At 41.8% G+C, this 21,347-nt stretch overlaps 1 protein-coding gene across 2 annotated transcripts in view; it reads right to left on the bottom strand.

Annotated features, from left to right (window-relative positions):
- Positions 1-20,863, bottom strand: part of LIN28B (lin-28 homolog B) — a 175,358-nt gene extending 154,495 nt beyond the window's left edge. Inside the window, exons 1-2 of one of the 2 annotated variants that reach the window (XM_030195661.1) lie at positions 20,685-20,863; positions 19,663-19,847 (exon numbers count right to left, since the gene is read on the bottom strand). In XM_030195661.1, coding sequence (XP_030051521.1) covers positions 19,663-19,847; positions 20,685-20,694 — 195 coding nt within the window. In that variant the 5' untranslated portion in view covers positions 20,695-20,863. Of the gene's footprint in view, positions 1-19,662; positions 19,848-20,090; positions 20,136-20,684 lie in introns of those variants that run through there. The other variant, XR_003941373.1, reaches the window with a different exon arrangement.
- Between the last annotated feature and the right edge of the window lie 484 nt (positions 20,864-21,347).

The following is a 21,347-nucleotide window of genomic DNA, read 5'->3' as shown; positions in this document are numbered from 1 at the left end:
TTTAACGCTGTGAGGAAAGCAGAGGTAAAAGAGGTAAATCAAAACACTCCGGAGGCTCAGATAAGTGGGAAAGGCAGGGAAAGGCGAACCAATGTGCCTGCATCCACTGAGTGGGAAAGGACAGGGGAAAGCAAGCTAATATGTCCACATCCACGGAGGCATGGGTAAGGCAGGGAAAGGGCCGACCTATGTGCCTTCAAAGTGAAGCTGCTATAGCCTCTAACACCCCGGCTAACAACTGGCAAGCCAGGAGCCACCCCCCAGGCAGATTTTTGATGGAGCTTGAAGAAGCTGCAGCCACCCTGCTTGGGGAGATAGAGAATACTGGAGAGGCAGTGGAGCTAGCTGGCCATGAGGCACTGTGAAAAGTTGAGTGCTCTCTATCTCCCCTTGCTGGTTGATGGACACAACCCATATGTAATGGCTTCATTTGCTTGATGCCAAGGAAAATGAGTTTATCTTGTTGGGCAGATTGGATGGACCATACAGGTCTTTTATCTGCCATCATTTACTATGTTATTAGGTTACATTACCTTTGAGAATAAAAACAGAAACCCGCTTGGCTGTATTTAAATGCCAGTTGAAGGATCACTTGCTATTTCTGGCTTTTGTACCTGGGGAGCAGGAATTTTGCTGACTGTTCTGATTGCCCTTTGAACTGTGCCTCTTTGATTGGACTCATTGTTGTTTGTGTTTAATTATGGTTGTTACTGTACAATCTATGTATGTTTTATTGTTCTCCGCCCTGGACAAGGACGGATTATAAATAATAAATCTAATCTAATCTTTTGTGATTTTGGCCAAGTCAATTAACCCTCTGTAAGGACTTCTCTGGCCCAATGTGCTCCTTGCATTAGGACCATGGCAAGTCAGAATAGAGAGGGGGTGTAATTGTATACTATTGGCTTCCAGTATTTCCCTTTTAAGACGGCTGCAATGGTGCTGCCTGCCCCTATATAACAGGGGGTGTGTGGCGAGGTGGATGTAAGCAGTGTCCCCCAGATTCTATAAATGGTGCCCAACTGCACATCCAGTTATAGAATAAGGTCAGTTACGCAAATAACAATTAGCTAATTTGGCACTTGACTGGAGATAAGTACCAATAATTGAGGTTAACCAGCACTAATTAGCAATTAGTGGTTGCGCACTAAACTGACTTAAACCCCTATTCTGTAAACTGAGCATCTAATTTGTATTTCAACTCCAAAGGGGGCATGGCCATGGGAGAGGAATGGGTGGGTCATGGGCATTCCCAGGATCTAGGTGCATAGCTACAGAATAATTCCATTTCCGCACCTGACAGTAGTTAGGAGTAAATGCTCGCACCCAAAGTTAGGTACAAACCCCCAGATTCTATATATCGTGCCTAGTGTTCCGTGCTGAAATCCAAGAGTATTTAATGACATGCGTAACTTAATTGGCTTAACAAGCTAATTAGTGATAACAGCACTTAAGCAATGAGCACTAATTGGCAATAATTAGAATTTGCACGCACAACTCGCTAAATGTATTCTGTAATGCAGGGATTATTTAGCTAAAAGAAATTTCCGAAATAAAAATGTTCAATTTCTTTCATAATCTCATACAATCCGTTTCTAGTCAAAAGTCTAATGGAACAGAGTTCCAAATTTGTCATTTGTGCTGGGGATCGATTTTGTCCCTATATGAAGATATCTGGACTAATATTAATCCTGGGTTAGTAAAACTATTAGCATCTTATGTGTTCTGGGCAATGGGTCTTTCCAAAGCACTATGGTACTGTTATCCTTTTCCAGACATTTTTGTCAGGTCCTGCAAGCTATGTCAAACAGGTCTGGGATTACATCCAGTACCCAGAACAGTGAGCACACCGGCAGGAAATAAGAATAACACTTATCACTGGTATGTCAATACATTGCAGCTCATTTTCCTTTTTAAATTGGGTTTTGCTACACTACATTGTACCCATGTTGTTCTTACAATTCCATCCAACAGATATACCAATAAAATGTATGCATGGAAAATATGTCAGCCATACTTTTCAGCGTTTTATTTACAGACACATTGTTTTTTTCTTTCAAAACTTTGGCATCAACCACTACAGCTTCACTGCATGTTAAGTTTGATACATTCAGGTTTGTCTAGATATACACTTTTAAATGCCTTAATCTTATTGTTTTTTTTCTATTCTTCAGAAGCCTAACAGCTATTTTTCTCTTGATTAAGCCATCAGCCAAACAAGAGGTAAAACATAACATAGTCACATAGTAGATGACGGCAGAAAAAGACCTGCATGGTCCATCCAGTCTGCCCAACAAGATAAACTCATATGTGCTACTTTTTGTGTATACCTTACCTTGATTTGTATCTGTAAAAACCATTTTTCACATACATTTACATATAACGATTATCAGGTCTATGTGTACACACTATTGATAGCTTTTTTTTTTTTACTTGTTTTTAGTTTGCACATTTGTTTGTCCAATTCTAAATCTATTGGATTGTTTATCACCTGATTACCTTTGACCCATATAAGTCTAATACATAATGCACAAGCCAAGACATCTTTTACTTTTGATTTTTTTATACTTTTTAATCTCTGTATATATATATATATATATATATATATATATGAATGTGATTATTGCACAAGTTGATTTTATAGATGTCACTATTTTATGTCATTTTTGTCTGATTACATTACTTTTCATGTAATTAGTTATTTTGTTTTTCATGTATATTTAATAGACCCCTGATGCATGCCTTGGAGACGAAACATGGCCGCGTCAGGTCATTTTTTTAGCTGTTATATTAAAGACTTCTTGACATCCTCCTTCAGCTGTCCTCACTTTTTTTGTTCTATTGGAAAATATGTCTGACATACAGATATATGCATAATGTAATAAACATAACTTTTGCATATTTTTATACATTTTCACTGTATTTACATCATGTATAAACAACCAATACTGGGCAACTATGAAATATTCATAAGTATCATCCAAAAAGAACCAGATGCAATATCACAAAATTCAACCCACGAGAGAGAGAATGAATATATAAAGAAAATATATGCCCAATGAATAAATAAAACCAACCAATAATAGTAAACTTTAATCTATGCAAAAGAAAGTGGTTATCTCAAATGGGGGGAAAACAAATTTAACCATTTTTATCTTTTAGGAAATCTTTCACATAAACTCATGGGAACAAACCAAACATCTGCAGGAAGAGAGTTGCCCATAAGGTTAGCACCTGGGGCTTCAACTGAAGAAATTCTTTCCTACAAGTTTATGTAACTTAACAAAATGTTCCTGTTCCCTGTTTGCAAACACAAAAAGGGAACTTCTCTTCTGAAAATAAGATTTCAAAAAGTTTAAGTTTCACATCTCTTATCGAATTAGAGTAATACATTACAAAGCAACACACAGAGCACACATTCAATTGAATGAAACCTAAACAAATTACATCAAAACTCCTCTCATAAGATAGTGGACATATAGCAAATCAAGCATCACCCATTTGTTTAAAAAAATGTTTTTGCATTAAACAGGTTTTGTTCCAACACCCTCTCACAATTCCTGAATAAACATACCCAATTCCACCATAAAATTCACAGAAAGATAAATCCTTCCAATGATTATTAATAGGGTAACAAATCAGATAATAAAAAAAAGTATAGATAGATAGATAGATAGATAGATAGATATACATATACACACACACATTTTTTTTCAAACAAAAAAACACTTTTTAAATTTTGGAATGGGAACAGGCAAAGCTAATGACTTCCAAATAATTAAATGACTTTGTAACATCAATATGCAAAATACCTGGAACTCTTTGCAAACCTCCTTCCAAAAACACTTTGAACACTGGTAAACAAGATGAGAAAGTTCCAACTGAGCCATTATAGGACCAAAAGGCTGTGTAATAATTTAACATCACATCTTTTAGATTTAACTGGCATCCACAAAGCTTGATAAAATTTAAGAAACAAAATATAAGAAGAAATGTAACTAGGCAGGTGGCCCAATTGAGTACATTATTCTAAGAGGATTCACAAAAAAAGCAGACGGCTACAAAACTGTCAGAAGATGTTAAAACATTGTGGCCCTCTTCTACCTTGCTCCTCAGAATACTTCTGTAAGATTTATAATACTTTTTGAAAATAGCTCTCTCAATTTCAGAAAATCTAACATTTCCCAAAAGTATTTCTTAAGCACTAGAGATAAAGCTGAGCTTTAGGAAATTTTACAAATCAAATGTTCCTAGATGTAATTATATGCCTGTTAGCCTCAAATATGTCTACAAACTGCTAAACTGTCCTTAATGTTAGCCATCCCTGTCATCTAAATAAAAAAAAAGAAGTCAGCACCTGATGAGCCCTGTTATACTACTAATTATACCTTAATGATCACCTAGTTTCACTAATGACTTCTTAGAAAAGGCAGAAATCTTGTCCCTAAAACCTCAAGGCAAGAGATCAGTGTGTGATATAATCTTCAGTATAGATATCAACCTTTAGCTGTAGGTAAGGGATATGCCAACATGCAAGAACTTGTGGACGAGGGTCTCCTCTCCTCCCTCTGCTATTGAGGTCCCTAAAATCTTTTATGGCAGCTTTGGAAGCCTGCTGAGTTGAGACACTGCCAACAAACAAATTCCCCAACCAAAGATACCACGGACACCCATATAACTGAGGATTTAAAGATGCCTCAAGCAACTGGAAAGAGTCTGAACTTAGTGGGTCACCAAAATTGCACTGCACTGGCTGGAGATGTCTATCCATGGGTCAAGCCAATCAATCCACCAATATTGGAAAGAGGCAACTTTTCTTTCATCTTCCTCTTCCCCCTCATAAAAGAGATACCTACAACCCACCTGTACCTCATTACAGGCAGTCAGGACATCAAAAGGACACCCCTTTGGTCACATGCTACAGGGATGTTGAAATAAAATAAATAAGATGCCAGCCCATGTCAATTATAACATCTAGGGGGGGAGGGAAGGGGGCTGCAGTCCCCATGTACCCCTTTCTTCACTCCTAATACACAAATTACAATATACAAATATCAGGTTACATGTGTCCATAGCTCCTCCAGGTCTGGTACAATCTCTGTACACAATACTGATTATTCTGCAGCTGTCACTCAATGTAATAAACTGTATGCCCATTTCCATAGCAACAAGCATGCTCTCATGTGCTTGTGCACATTATTTTCATATGATTTGTGTACCGCAAAGGGCATGATTAATGGCTTATGGACCACGTCTCTTCATGCAGATGACTGTATTGGCTCCAGGACCTTCAACCAGCTTATGAAGTTGGTGTCTACATTGCTGCAAATTATACACAGAAAAAGGTAAAATCTCTGCCCCCAGAGGAATTCTGCACAAGTTCAGCATGCTGCAGGTATGCAGAATATCCTCAGGAGTAGCAGTTATCACCCAGATCCCTATCATAGGCTATGGTGCGGGACATAATTAATTTTTAGTTTTTTGGGAAGTGTAGCTTGCATTTTCCTGAAAGATATGAACTTTAAAATGCAGTAGACAAAGCCTACCTCTCCCGAACGCTAACCCCATCTCCCCCAATCCAGTCATCTTAAAAGAGCATTCCTAAAATTAATCCGGAAAACCCATCCTTTCAAAAATAAAAGAAGCCAATCCAGAAAAAAAACCAAGCTCTATCAGTTCCTGCCTACACGTCAACAACCACCATGGATGAGTATACTGTCACAGTGGCACAGCTTTTATACTGCTCATTTATGGTGGGGTGGGATCCTTTGAATTTTTGCATTCCAAACAATGAGGAACAATACTGATTTCAACTGAACTGTGCAAAAAGCCTCCAAAGTCACAATAAGCATTTTGAGCTGCACTGGGTTCCAAATGATCTGGGCTTACTTTTACTTTTCCTGTACTATCCTGCATTTTCAGCATCCTCGGGTCTCTCTCAACAGAAAACACACAATTCATCAAGGAAAACAGGTAGGACAAAAAGTTGAGAGGTGTACTGGCAGCCACATTTAAAATGGAATCCTTAAAAAATAATTTGGGTCAACTTTCAGCAGCAGAAGCCACCAGATTAAGGGGTCCTTTTAAGTCCACTAGACCCTGATGATCAATTCCCTGCGTAGTTCAGAAACAGCGCCCAAAAATTAGTGCCGAAACAGCGCAGAGAATTAACTCCCTAATGATCAACACTAACAACATACAAATTTAGGCATGTTATTAGCGTTGATCATCCGGGGAAGTGCAGGAGATTGTGCTTAGGCATACGCTCAGGCACAATCCTCCTGCACTTGTTTAACAAATCTTTGGCCCAACCAGCACATCCCAGGATCACTGGGCAGGGCGTCGCCATTTTGGAGGTGGCACTGGAAGAGGAAGGAGTGCTACTCCCTTCTCCATCACCCATGAGGTAGGGGAGGCTGGAAGGGGCCGTAAACCACCAGGGCAGGTGGGGGATGGGGGTGTAGCTTACTGGGCCACCATGGATTTTTTTTGTGTCGGGAGAGGGGGGGGGGTTAGAGGGCCGGACAGCCCAGGCCTAGCAGGGGTGGAAGAGAATTGACCCTAACACCAGCTCTGAGCTGGCATATGGTTAAGGTGCTAACCTTGTTCCATTTCTTTTACTTGCCTGATTAATAAAATGAGCATTAAAATTATTAATAAAAGAGCTCTGAAAGAAGGTGCACATCAACAGGAGACTGAAACAGCCTCATAGACACAGGAAGGAAAGTGGCCCAGACAACAGCTGCTAGCAGGGAGCCACACCAAGCCACAAAGAATCGGCTCTGAGGTCCAACAGAACACGAGAGAAACTGCACCCTACAGCCAGCTCCGAGGCGCTCAAGACTCGGCCTGAAGCTCTTCAAAAAGCAAACCAAAGAGGAAAACAATGGTAGTACCGGCAGCTGAGCAAAGGAAAACCTGTACCTGACAGAACACTGCAGCCTTCCACAAAGAAAGGATCAACCCCAGACTCTGGCTGTGAGAAACTGATCTACGTTCCACAGAAAGCAGCAAAAAAAAAAAAAAAAAAAAAAAGGAAATTGGCTGTTCCGAAGGCCAGAGCCACAGCTGATACCCCACTAGCTGGGCATTCCCCAGTGTGCTAAACCTACAGAACCAAAACTGTGCTACAGCAGTAAAAGGCAAGCGTCCCACTGAAACCCCGGCAGGAAAATTGGGAGTGGGATTTCTCTGGGTGCCAACACTGCACATCGTTGACTGAAGAAAAATCAAAAACCAAAGAGAAAAATGAAGTGCCACCAAAGGAACCAAGCACCTCGCTGCCAAAAAGGGAAAGAGAACCGCTCTGCTCAAAGAGAGCACTAGCAGGCAAGACTTATCACTCAAAAAGCCTGCCAAAAACACAGACGAAAACAAAAAAAAACCTGCTGCCATAAGAACAAGAAAATGCTGAGACATGCAGAAGAGGAGAAAAGAAAAATAAGAGTCTTTCCTTTTAAGAAAAAAAAAATCTGTGTCTACAAAGACTGTTTCCCAGGAGACAATCCAATAAGTGTCCTCTCAGCAAGCTGAACAAAAAGGAATACCTTACTTTACAGGGAGAAGAAACCAAGGAATACCTGGTCCCCATCTGAAGAAAAGGAGCCCCACAGGACATGTAAAGTTGCTCCATGCCACTGTCAACCATTGCCTTGCCCCAAAGGTTGACAGGCAGGGGAGGGGAGGAAAGCAAGACCACTGGATATCACTCTAGCTGGCAGATGAGGGGGACCCAGGAGCACTGAGGTCCAGATGCATCAACTTGGAAAGCTAAAGGTGGACAAAGCCATGGGGCCGGACGGGATCCACCCCAGAATACTGAGGGAACTCAGAAAGGTTCTGGCGGGTCCTCTTAAAGATTTGTTTAATAAATCCTTGGAGACGGGAGAGGTTCCGAGGGATTGGAGAATGGCGGAGGTGGTCCCTCTTCACAAAAGTGGTGATAGGGAAGAAGCTGGAAACTACAGGCCGGTAAGCCTCACTTCGGTTATTGGAAAAGTAATGGAAGCCATGCTGAAGGAAAGGATAGTGAATTTCCTGGAAGCCAATAAGTTGCAAGATCCGAGACAACATGGTTTCACCAAAGGGAAATCGTGCCAAACGAATCTCATTGAATTCTTTGACTGGGTGACAGGAGAATTAAATCAAGGACGTGCTGTGGACGTCATCTACTTAGATTTCAGCAAGGCTTTTGACACGGTTCCCCACAGGAGGCTCTTGAATAAACTAGAAGGGCTGAAGATAGGACCCGAAGTGGTGAACTGGATTAGGAACTGGTTGATGGGCAGACGCCAGAGGGTGGTAGTGAATGGAGTTCGCTCGGAGGAGGGAAAGGTGAGTAGTGGAGTGCCTCAGGGATCGGTGCTGGGGCCCATTCTGTTCAATATATTTGTGAGTGACATTGCCGAAGGGTTACAAGGTAAAGTTTGCCTTTTTGCGGATGACACCAAGATTTGCAACAGAGTGGACACCCCGGAGGGAGTGGAAAACATGAAAAAAGATCTGAAGAAGCTAGAAGAATGGTCTAACGTTTGGCAATTAAAATTCAATGCGAAGAAATGCAAAGTGATGCACTTAGGGAGTAGAAATCCAAGGGAGGTGTATGTGTTAGGTGGGGAGAGCCTGATAGACACGGACGGGGAGAGGGATCTTGGGGTGATAGTATCTGAGGACCTGAAGGCGATGAAACAGTGCGACAAGGCGGTGGCCGTAGCGAGAAGGTTGCTAGGCTGTATAGAGAGAGGTGTGACCAGCAGAAGAAAGGAGGTTTTAATGCCCCTGTATAAGATGTTGGTGAGGCCCCACCTGGAGTATTGTGTTCAGTTTTGGAGGCCATACCTTGCGAAGGATGTTAAAAAAATGGAAGCGGTGCAAAGAAAAGCTACGAGGATGGTATGGGAGTTGCGTTCCAAGACGTATGAAGAGAGACTTGCTGACCTGAACATGTATACTCTGGAGGAAAGGAGGAACAGGGGTGATATGATACAGACGTTCAAATATTTGAAAGGTATTAATCCGCAAACAAATCTTTTCCGGAGATGGGAAGGCGGTAGAACGAGAGGACATGAAATGAGATTGAAGGGAGGCAGACTCAGGAAAGATGTCAGGAAGTATTTCTTCACAGAGAGGGTGGTGAACGCTTGGAATGCCCTCCCGCGGGAGGTGGTGGAGATGAAAACGGTAACGGAATTCAAACATGCGTGGGACAGGCATAAAGGAATCCTGTGCAGAAGGAATGGATCCACAGAAGCTTAGCTGAAATTGGGGGGCGGGGGGAAGAGGGGTTGGTGGTTGAGAGGCTAGGATGGGGGAGGGCAGACTTATACGGGGTCTGTGCCGGAGCCAGTGATGGGAGGCGGGACTGGTGGTTGGGAGGCGGGAAATACTGCTGGACAGACTTATACGTCTGTGCCCTGAAAAAGACAGGTACAAATCAAGGTAAGGTATACACATATGAGTTTATCGTGGGCAGACTAGATGGACCGTGGAGGTCTTTTTCTGCCGTCATCTACTATGTTACTATGTAACCATACATAAAAAATATCAAAAACGTAAAAGTCCTTACCGAAGTTGAAAAAACAAGTCCCACATGTGCGGTTCGGTAAACGAAAGTCGAATGCATTAAATAAGTGTAATCCCTGTCGTTAATGTGCCCGTAAAACATGCGCAGAGCAGCCAAGCGTTATGCTGGCTGCTCTGCGCATGCCAAAAAACTTCAAAGAAGCCGAGGATCGAGAGGGGGCAAAGGCGCTCATCAGGAGCGTCCTGTATGGACGCCCTTGCCCCCCCCCCCCCGGCCCGAGGTCGACGCTGCTCCCCACTTCCCCCTGTATTAAATTAAAAAAAAAATCAAAACAAAACTCCAAACTGTAGCAGCCACGGCCCACCTCCCTTCCTCTCTCTCTATTTCTCCTTCTCCCACAGCTCCGCCTCCCGCCATCCTCCGCCCCCCTGAGGTCGTCACCGCCGCTCCCCCCCCTCCGCCTTACCAGCCCGCGCAGCGCCTCTCACCTCTGTGTGAAAGCGCTGCACAGGCAAGAACAGCTGATCAGTGATGCCTCCTCCGACGTCCCTCCGTTCTTCCTGGGCCCGCCCTCCTCTGACATAAGTTACCTACGTAGGTTACTTACGTCAGAGGAGGGCAGTCCCAGGAAGAATCGGAAGTGGCATTACTGATCGCCGATCAGCTGTTCTTGCCCGTGCAGCGCCTTCACACAGAGGTGAGAGGCGCTGCGTGGGCCGGTAAGGCGGAGGTGGGGTCCGGTGGAGGGGGGAGCGGCGGGGCTGTGTGAGAGAAGGAGAAATAGAGAGAGGAAGGGAGGGGGGGCCATGGCTACTACAGTTTGGAGTTTTGTTTTGATTTTTTTTATTTAATACAGGGGGAAGCGGGGAGCAGCGTCGACCTCGGGGGGGGGGGGGCAAGGGCATCCATACAGGACGCGCCTGACGAGTGCCTTTGCCCCCTCCCAATCCTTTTTTGCTTTTTGGGGTTTTTTTTTTTCAATTTTATGCAGGGGGAAGCGGGGAGCCATATGTTTGTGTGGGTTTTTTTTATTTTCAAACATGCCAGCTTGGATTTTTATGCTGCAAGGAGAAGCGGGGAGCAGTGTCTGTATGACAGCTCAGCCCTTAATGACAGCTCTGACCTCACGTTAAATATATCACGGTAAATGATTCGTTGCAATCGTCGGTATGGTTAGTGCATTGCGAATTGTTCACATTTCAATTGCAAGTGACTCGTTTGCATTCCGTTTTTGTTAGCTGCTAGCGTCATTGGAAAATGGCTTTTAACGCATGCTACGATTGAAAATGTCTTCATTAAAGGGTCGTTAAAGTTTTGTGCATCTGGGCCTGAATGTCATCAAAATACCCAAACCTGGGCTACCAGCACACCCCCAGCTCTGTCAACCAGAAACCAGCTGGGACAGGAGGTACCCACAGTCAAGAAGAGAAACTGCAGTATCCGTCCACCATTCGCTAGGAGACAAAGAAACTACTGAACATTCTAGACTGCATGATACCCTTAAGAGGGCAGATTACTTGCAACTATTTTCTGTGTCTCCTTCTCCTGGTGGATAGACATAACACAGTCTGGACTGCTCTGGTGTAAATGACAAGGAAAGGGGATATTAGCACGAAATAAAGCGTAAACTGCCACACTTTAGCACAGAAAACATTTAAATCTACGCTAATTAAGTGAAGGGGTGGGGGAATTTGATATATTGCCTTTTTGTGGTTACAAAGTGGTTTATATATTATATACAGGTACTTATTTTGTACCTGCGGCAATATCAGCAGTGGTAAAGATGCTAGTGCAGTGAAGTTGTTAATTGTTCTGGTCTGTACATTGCATCTATGATATAATAAGATATTAAAAAAAAAAAAAAAAAAAAAAAAGATGCTAGCAAAGGAAGTGAAAGGTCATTTGAGCCCCAAAGTCAGAAGGTAGGAATGATGCTCACTTTTTCTGCCTCCGGCTCTGCCATCTTGTAAAATGGTGGCATCTGACACTTAGTAGCACATCAAAATGTACCACTGTTATGTACCATTAGGGGGGAAAGGGAAATGGGACTTGATGTACCGTCTTTATTTGGTTTTTGCAACTACATTCAAAGCAGTTTACATAGTATAAACAGGTACTTATTTGTACCTGGGACAATGGAAGGTTAAGTGACTTGCCCAGAGTCACAAGGAACTACAGTAGGAACTGAATTCAGTTCCCCAGGATCAAATTGTACTGTACTAACCACTAGGTTATTCCTCCACTAGCAACATTCCATGCAGAATCTCAAATAGGGAAAATGGGACTTGATATAACGCCTGTGTTTTTTTTTCCAAATACATTCAAAGTGGTTTACATAGTATATATAAGTACTTATTTGTACCTGGGGCAGTGGAGGGTTAAGTGACTTGCCCAGAGTCACAAGGAGTTGCCTGTGCCTGCAGTGGGAATCGAACCCAGTTCCCCAGGATCAAAGTTCATTGCACTAACCACTAGGCTACTCCTCCATGTGCAGCCATTCCTGGCCAGCAATGCTGGAGGCAGGATTGAGTGGGCCTTGTTCTTGACATGGGGCACATTGGGGATGGGATGGGATGGGTGGGATTCAAGGCCTCCTTGGGCCATCTTTCCCCCCCCCCCCCCCCAACTAGGGTAGTGAAAAGATCATCTGCGAGTGAACTGGTGCACTTCTCCATCAACCTTTCAGATTTCTACAGTATAATCTTTACTACATTTCAAGGGCTGTAGTAATGATACAATGCTAAGGAGAAAAGAACATAGAAATTTTTTTTTTTAATATAAAGCTGGGCTCATTTGCATAACATTAGATTATTCTATGCCATAAGCATCTTATTTATTCTTTCAGATCCTGCATTGAAAAATCTGAGCCAAGTTTTTTACTTGGATTTTTAACACTGTCTGATGTTGGCCTTGGATGCATATATCGGCTTTCAAAATGCAATACAAAGGAAGAAAGACAATTACAACCAGCTAGGAAGGAATAGGAAAGACACCACACACACTTAAGTCCCACTGGAGAATTAATGGAGCCCATTTTACACAACACAAGAGTCAAACAAAAACCTCACTGTCTAAAACGAATTGGAGAAATTTTTTCTTCACTCAACGTGTAATTAAACTCTGGAATTCGTTGCCAGAGAATGTGGTAAAGGTGGTTAGCTTAGCGGGGTTTAAAAAAAGATTTGGCCAGCTTCCTAAAGGAGAAGTCCATAGACCATTATTAAAATGAACTTGGGGAAAATCTACTGCTTATTTCTGGGATAGGAAGCATAAAATATGTTTTGTACTTTTTTGGGATCTTGTCAGGTATTTGTGACCTGGAGTGGCCACTGTTGGAAACAGGATGTTGGGCTTGATGGACCTTTGGTCTGTCCCAGTATGGCAATACTTATGCACTCATGATACTCTTGAAAACCCTGACATGTCTGGAAAATCTGGCACATACTTAATTGGGCAGGAGGGTGCAATATAAACGTGGCCATCTCAAACCTTTTCCCCTGTGGACTGTAGGCTAAAGAGGGGATAAGAACGGAATTAAAAGCCATGCTGAGTCAGTTTGGTAGGCCCGGGGAAGGGGAGGGGGGGCTCCCCAGGGTGATGAGGAGTTTTTGTTGGTATTCCTATTAGGGATTAAATAAATAAATAACTACATAGAACATTTACCATCCCTTTGCCTCTGCCAGTTGCTTTGGGGTTGCTGGTCTGCAGGGGCCACTTCTTTCCCCAAGGCTAAGTGTGTGTGCCTTGGCTTCAGGTTCTGGAAGCCTTGAGCGTTCGGTCCACAGTGCAACCCTGTCAGACTGTCATAGTAATGCTTGAATGTTTTCACTTATATACACTGTCAGCTAGCACATTTGCTTATTTCCGATCTGACGAAGAAGGGCAACCTTCGAAAGCTAATCAAGAAATGTATTAAGTTATGTCCAATAAAAAAATTATGTCCAATAAAAAAGGTATCATCTTATTTTCTTTTCCATGTTTTATTTTGATTTCTATTGATGAGCTTGAAAAGAAAGAGAAACAAATGCAGCTGCAGCAATAGGCTGTGTTTTGCCATATTGGACAGAAGATCTCTCTTTTCATCTGCTCTGTTAGTGGAATTAAGCTGTGGAATCTCCGGCCAAAGGACGTGGTCAAGGCAATTTAACATAGAGGGATTCTAAAGAGATGTGGACAAATTCGTGGAGGAAAAATGCATAAATTTCATCCCTAAAAACAAAAACTATGAGAAATTGATGTACATTTTAAGATGTACTGGGTACTTGTGACCTGGACTGATCACTGTCAAGAGACAGGATGCTGGACTCAATGCACCCTAAGGCCAAGAATAAGCAGCCCGCTCAGAAGAGAGCTTCTGTCCAATAAGGCAAAACTCAGCCTGTTGATGCACTTTCTTTTTGAAGCTCAGCAGCTGCACTGCGGACCAAGTGCTCAAGGCTTCCAGAACCTGAAGCCAAGAGACACACACTTAGCCCACTTGAAAAGGAGGGTCTGCAGCTCGTAGGTGTAGCACCCCTAGGGAAAGAAGTGGCCCCTGCAGACCAGCAGCCCCAAAGCAACTGGCAGAGGCAAAGGGATGGTAAAAGTTCTAATTTAGTTATTTACTTATTTAATCCCTAATAGGGATACCAACAAAAACTCATCACCACCCTGGGGACCCTCCCCCCCCCCCCCCCCCCCCACTTCCCGGGCCTACCAAACTCATCTGCTGGGAGAGTGAGAAATGCTGGCTGGGATCTGCATAGGGGTCTTATACAATTCTCAGTTTTTTCAATCTCCATCTGATGGTATGAGCACATAACCCAAGTGTCTTGACCAGTCTGGACTGTCACTATGGAAAAGTATATTAAACAGCACAGGCCCCAGAACAGACCTCCTGAGGCACTCCACTTGTGCCTCTTTTCCATGAGAATAACTGACCTACTCTCCCCTCTTTTTTGCCAGTTCCTAATCCATGAAAGGACACTTGCCTCCTACCCCATAACTTTTCAATTTCCTAAGGAGTCTCTCATGAGGGACTTTGTGAAAACACATTCTGAAAATCAAAACACACTATATCAACCAACTTACCATTGATTTACACCTTCAAAAAAGTCTAAAAAAAAACTGTTAAGACTTGTTTTTAAGGATTTTAAGACAGGTACACTTATGAACTTCCAGACAATAACTTATTTTTGTAGGAACAATGGTTAATTAATCAAAGCATATCAAGATTTTTTTCATTCACTTTCATGTTTAATCATTGAAGAAATACTTCTGCTTGGTGGTGTGTGTGTGTGTGTGGGGGGGGGGGGGGGCGGTTAAAGCTCGCCTGCAGATTCAGCATGATAAGGGAAATCAGTTGTTATTGCACTGTGCCAAGAGGTTGGGAAGGGCATTTCTATAGAGTGCTCTCTATAGAATTCTATGGGAGGGGGCTATACAATGCAGCAATGACAGCTGAGAGGACTCTGGGAAAGAGACCTATAAAAGCAGGGGAAAGGGGAGTTACTTTTGATAATTCTGTACACACCTTTCACTGGAAAACGGTGAAAACAATGCAATATATTAAAACAAAAATACAGCAGAAAGAAAAATGATACTGGAATTAATAGCCACAAACAGTAAAAGCCAAGATCAGAAAACCAGCAAACCTGATATCAAACTCATCTAGGTACTGTCCAAATAACCATCAGCTAGCAGTAACACTGCCAGGAAATGTCAAGAACGAATTATTTTTAAAACATTAGTAAGCTATTGAACAACTATAGCACATAAAAATGTTGTTATTTCTTGTAGCATATTCTTACAATGTGGTATAAAGCAGTGAATTAAAATGCTTCTAAGACACACATTAGAGAATGGCACATCGCTGAAAAAGAATCTCTAAGTATTTGCAAACTAATTATTGTTCAAAAGAAACATGAACTGCTCTGTCTTGCTTTAAAACGCAAATAAAATACACACATACTCACATCCATCCAAAAACAAATGAATTGCTTATATATACACAATGGGGTAGTATTTCAAAATTAACCGTGAGCTCGGAAAACAAACTTTCATAGCTGCTTCTATTTTAGTGGCATGAAAAACAAACCAGCAATTTTCATTCATGACTAGCCACAAGAGAAAAATAAAATCAAAATCCAAGACCTGGAAAGCATTCCATCCTCCTCTCTTCCTTCTTCCAGATACTGTAACTTCCATAGAAACAAAGATGTTTCCTATACACATGGCTGCCACACAAATGCATCTTTCACAAACACACACACACACTAAAGCAAAGCTATAAGTAGCAATTCATGATTTTAATGATTATATATATATATTTTTATAGGTGCAGCTTTTTGTTTTTGCTACAATTTATAAACACAAATGCGTAATCTGTGAGAAGGGATTGGGATGTTGATTATAGATGTAATTTTGTTGATCGTTTGATGATTAGAGACATATGTTAGTGGATGGTGATGAGGTTTTTCTTAAAATATTTCAAAATATACTTCAAGTTCCAAAAAAAAAAAAAAAGCTTGTTTCACTATGAAACACACCATCTCCTTTCTCCATCTTACAAATAAACAAAACAAAAAAAATCCTAACTGGGCCTTCCATGGTTGTTAGCCTCTAACTGCAAGATTTGGAGTTACACAATGTCTTTTTCATGTAACTTGCTGCTAGATTGTATCTAAAATGTAAAAACAGCCCCTAACGCACAATTTACTCTCTAGTTTACAAATACTGGTTAAAACCCCTTTCTGCAGGGGAAAAAAAAAAAAAACAAAAATCCCAAAGGTTTGCAGACTGAAATCTGCTCATCCCTCCCCCGCCAAACTTTTCATTCCCTCACTATTTTAGAACTAGAGATGATGGACAGGCCCTGTCGAGATTCATTCACTCGAATAGGAGCAAATGTACATTCTGGATTTACCACTTACAAATCCTCAACAGGGGTCCATCCAAAACACACACACTTCAGTAATGAAACTGCTCTAAGGTTAGCTTTATTAAATTAAAAACACAGATTAATACATATCCTACACTGCTTTTCAGGTCTCAAAGTAGATCTCCCAAAATCCATGTTATATGCACTTGATAAATAAATTAGCAATTTTGTATACTTAAATTATAACACTGCAGACGTAAACATGAGGCAGAGATACCAGAAAGAAGGAAAGCAGGGGTGATTAAGAAAATGACTAGAAAGGGTACAAATCCTTCACCTATTTTCAAATTACTAATGCATAGGTCTGCCATATCTGCCTTACATCAAGTGGAAAGGTGTTGTAAAAGACGCAGGCTTAAAGAGCCCTGTGCTACACTTAAAAGGTTGTCTTCCGTGCCCTATTCTGAGAGGCTCCCCTCCCCCATAGTAGTTATGAGAAAGAAAAGGTGGAGGGGGAAGGGCTTGTCAGCAGAGAGGATGTTAGGTCAGTAGGCTGTATTTCAATATTTTTCCTTTAAGCTAGCAGAACTATACAAAAAGCACACAAGAGCTGCTTTAACAAATCACAATATCTGTCATTTTCTATATCTAAGACAAAAAAAAGTAACTCCTAGTTTGCATAAAGATAGCACTAGGTGTAAATGAACTGCTGGCAATCCTGCTAAGATGAAAACAAACAAACAAAAAAGACTATTTTCAAATAAAAGTCTACAGCAACTTCTCTTTCCACACAGCTCATAACTTACAAGCCAATAGTAAGTACATTTTTTTCATATAAGTTTTTTCAACTATAAACAAAACCAAATCTGTGGACTAAAACAGAATGCAGAAAGACTACTAAACCACATTTTACTTCACAATGCATTAATTTTCTACAATATTAAAGCTACAATGCTTGAAACAAAAAATAATACAAATATTGCCAGTCAGCTTGTAACCCACTCAGCCTTCTTTTTATCTACAAAACAATTTCTATGCCAAGATCGGAATTCATGGCTTTTCATTTACACGCACCAAGGGTCTGAAAGCCTGTCTGTCCCTTCCTACACTTCTCTGTAATGAAAATCACCATCACCAAACTGTAGCACTTTTTTTTTTTTCAATTACACAATGACAATGAAATTCATGGTTTGCCACTTATATTGGTTCCAGGTAAAAGCTTATGCTGATCTTTATACACATACCAGGTTATGTAGATCAATTTTATCTTACAGGAGTTTTGAAGCCTTTTTCAGAATTCACTTGAAACATAATAGCTACAGAATATTCACTGTTAGCTGGTAGACACGCTTGATGATATTGCAAAAAAAAAAAAAACAGTACATATAGATTTAGTTTATAGATACATTTCCACAGCCGCTGTAGAGTACTTAAATAATAAAATTAGCTTTCTACACACTTTTGAGACCTCTAAGGTCCTCTCAAGGAGCATCACTATCTGTACACTCGTGAAAAGAAATTGTGCAAGGAGATACCCACCAGCGAGCCTTCTCAGGAGTAGCTCCCACACTCTGAAATTTACTCCCAGAAGGGCAACGTCTAACTGAAGACTACCTCTACTTCAGGAAGCAGGTGGAAGCCTGGCTTTTCTCCCAAGCCTTTAATACATAGCCTGACTGACTATACACTCACTCCACACCCTGTAACTTTATGCAGTTACAACAAGATATGAGGAACTGGTTTAAGATGTTGCCTTGAGTCCACCTACCAATCTATTTATCCCAATTGACTTTGTACTACCCATCATGATCTCATCTATTTATCTGCACTTGGCCCCTCAGCTACATAGAAAAGCATTAGCATCATATCTGTGCTATTTTACTGTTCTATTGCATTGTTTATTAGGTGTTTCATTGGTATGCTTATTGTATTTATGTTTAAATTTGACATTTTACTATTGTTGTTAACAAAATTGCAAGTTTTATGGTAAATCGGCCCTTGTACACCACCTTGGATGAAATCTGTTCATAAAAGCAGTTAATAAATCCCAATGAATAAATAAATAAACAAAACATCCATGGCCACAGGAGAATTAAAACACAGAAAAGGCACTGTGCAGGGGCTTCTTTCCTCTATAAAAGCAAATTTATGAGCTGGTAAAAAAACAATTTTATGACCTAAAGCAAGTTCAAAGGGGAAATAAAGAGGACCATAAGAGACAGCAGCCTTATCAAGGCAGATGTTTTTGTGTCTGTGTAACTGGATCTCTGCTGTAAAATATAAACACAGGGGAAAGGATAAAGGATCCAGCTCATTTCACTCTCAAAGTCAGAACACACACACACACAAAAAAAAAAACATATGGTGGCCAAGGGTCCTTACAGTTTTACCATGTTTATAGGGAAGTGGGGAGCTGGTGGCTGGGGAATGCCACAGAACCCTGTTGGGTGGTGGATACAGACCCATTGAAAGGGGAAAGGAAGCACACACACAAAACGTAAACACAGGCATAAGCCCCCTCCTTCCTCCAGGGCTTCCTCAGATCTGAAGTCACAGGCCACGAGGGAGAGCTGGGGAGCAGAGATTAACATTCCGAAAAACCGTGTCCTTCCACAAAGCTACCCACGCTTCCAAATAAAATTGTGTGCACATGATCAGAGGGGTCCCCTACCCCGGATCTCGCACTCACTCAGCTTCTGACCGATAAAAAGGGTTCTTGTCCTAAGAAAGTAGTCAATTCTATATTTTAACCTAAAGCAGCGAAAATCCTGATCGGCAAGAAGTACAACTGGCTTCCACGCGCAGTCCCTGCCCCGAAACAGCATCTGGCTAGCAGAAGAACCAGCAGCTCTCAAGTGAAACTGCAAGGTTATCTTCTGACACATTTCAGAAACTAAATAAACACGAACCGCCTCCGGCCACTTGCTTCTTTCGGTTCCCTGCCCTTAAAGGGACAGCGGGCTCTCGGTCCGGGGATCGGGACATGCGCCGTCGCCTGATATCACATATCAACACCGAAATGGGCCAGGTTGTATTATGTGGTCACACACAAATTATAGTTACAATCCTCGCGCTTTTTCAATCGCTGGACGCGCAAAAGAAAGCTGTATAGACGCTTTTTATAACACCCACGTGCCCTCCAGCCAGGTCCGGGCCACTGACGAGCGGGTCACGATGCAGCGCAGATCCCCCACCCCCTCCGATAACTCTCATTTTTGCCTTTTTCCTGCCAGTTAACTCTCTCAAACTGCGTTAACAGAAAAGTTAAAGGTGACCTTACTTGGTGCACGAAAACGTCCATCGGGGTGGTCAGGGGGTTCCCTTCCCGGCTGGTCATCGAGATGAAGCCGAATCCCATGCGCACATTAAACCACTTGCAGTGACCGCTGCCCCGCATGACTTGCGGGTCCTCCTCCTTCTTCTCCTCCTCAGCCTCGGGCAACCTCTCGGGCTCCTCACCACCACCTGAGAGGGATTAAAAAATAAAAATCCAAAATCAGGCTCCGATTATTCTCTCCATGCTCTGCTTTAAAAAAAAAAAAAAAAACAAACAAACCAGAAAGAGCAAACTGCAACCTTCCAGTGGGCAGTGTTTGTACACAATTCATTAACATCCCCCACCTCCCAAAAATGAATAAAGTCAGTTGAGCTCGAATCATACTGTTAAGCTCCAGCCACTTCCCCTCCATCAAAAGTGAGATACTTTACTTGAATATTGCTGGTTTAACACCGATCCCATTTGTTTATAATCCCAGCAGCAAAGGAACAAAAAAAAATATATACTATAAAAAGGAATCGAAAAGTGACTCCGGGCAAAGGCGCGGGGAAGGAAGCAAAGTGGCAGGGTTGCACAACGACTTGTTTATTCCACATTCAGCCATCCAAAGATATTTTGTTCAACCTGCACTCTCTAGACTATGTTTTCCATTAAGTGCGAAGAGGTGCAGACTAGAGAGAAAAGGAGACAGGGAGAAAGTGAAAGGTGCTGGGGAAGAAGGAGGGAAAGAAGATTGAGAGAGTGGGGTGGGGGGGAGGCAGGTGATGCCTCTCACTGCCGAAACTGTGCTTAATCACACCAGAACAATAGCCTACTGGAAGCTTTTTAATGCTATTGAATCGCTGTGGGCGGTCACAAAACATATTTTGAGATCTGTAACAATGAGTTTGCGTGGGAGGGGGGAAGCTCCTTCCCCCACTCCTGCAAATATGATTAAAAAATATAAAACAATAGTAATACATTGCTCAAGTTAAAAAATAAAATCAAATAAAAAGAAAAAAGTCTTTAAAAAAAATAATAATAACCTTCGGCCATGTTTCCCCACTGGTCCTCTGTTCCAAACTGACGAGATGAAAACTTTGCCTTTTGATCGGAGGAATCCTCTGCATCAATCTCACACCCTGATTTTGAGCGATCACAGATTTAGTTCGCATGGTCTCATGTGCTCTCCCCTGTTTTTAGGGGTTGTTTTTTTCTCCCTCTCTCTCCCTGTCTTCTCTCTCGGTCTCTGGCCCCCTTCTGCACACGTGACTTTGTCAATTACATGCCTTCCTTGCTACTAATTTCACTTTAGGTCCTTGAAGGAGGCTGGCTAAAGGAAGCGGAGAGCCAATCGCCATTTTCTCCGTAGGCGGATGCTAGCCATAATTTATGAATGAATATTAGACCTCCTCACCCACCCCCTCCCTTTAAAAAAAAAAAACGTAGCTCAGGCTTGTTTTGCACACTTCGTTTCAGAGCACAGCACGCCTATTTTACATACGCAGTCTACAGACACGTGATCACACATAACAGCCTGACATATACATCCATAGAATACTAACATATAGGTGCTAAAAATAGTACCTTAAAGAAAAATATATATATACTTTCAAAGCAAATAAAACTGAATTGATGGCTATAGTCTATCACTACGTATACACCCCTCGGCATTGTAAATAGTGCGGTATATAAGAATTATTTTAAAT

This window comes from Microcaecilia unicolor, chromosome 3 (genome assembly GCF_901765095.1).
Source record: "Microcaecilia unicolor chromosome 3, aMicUni1.1, whole genome shotgun sequence".
Classification (NCBI taxonomy): Eukaryota; Metazoa; Chordata; class Amphibia; order Gymnophiona; family Siphonopidae; genus Microcaecilia; species Microcaecilia unicolor.
Note: the sequence above shows the minus strand (reverse complement) of the source record. Positions and strands in the feature narration are given on the sequence as shown.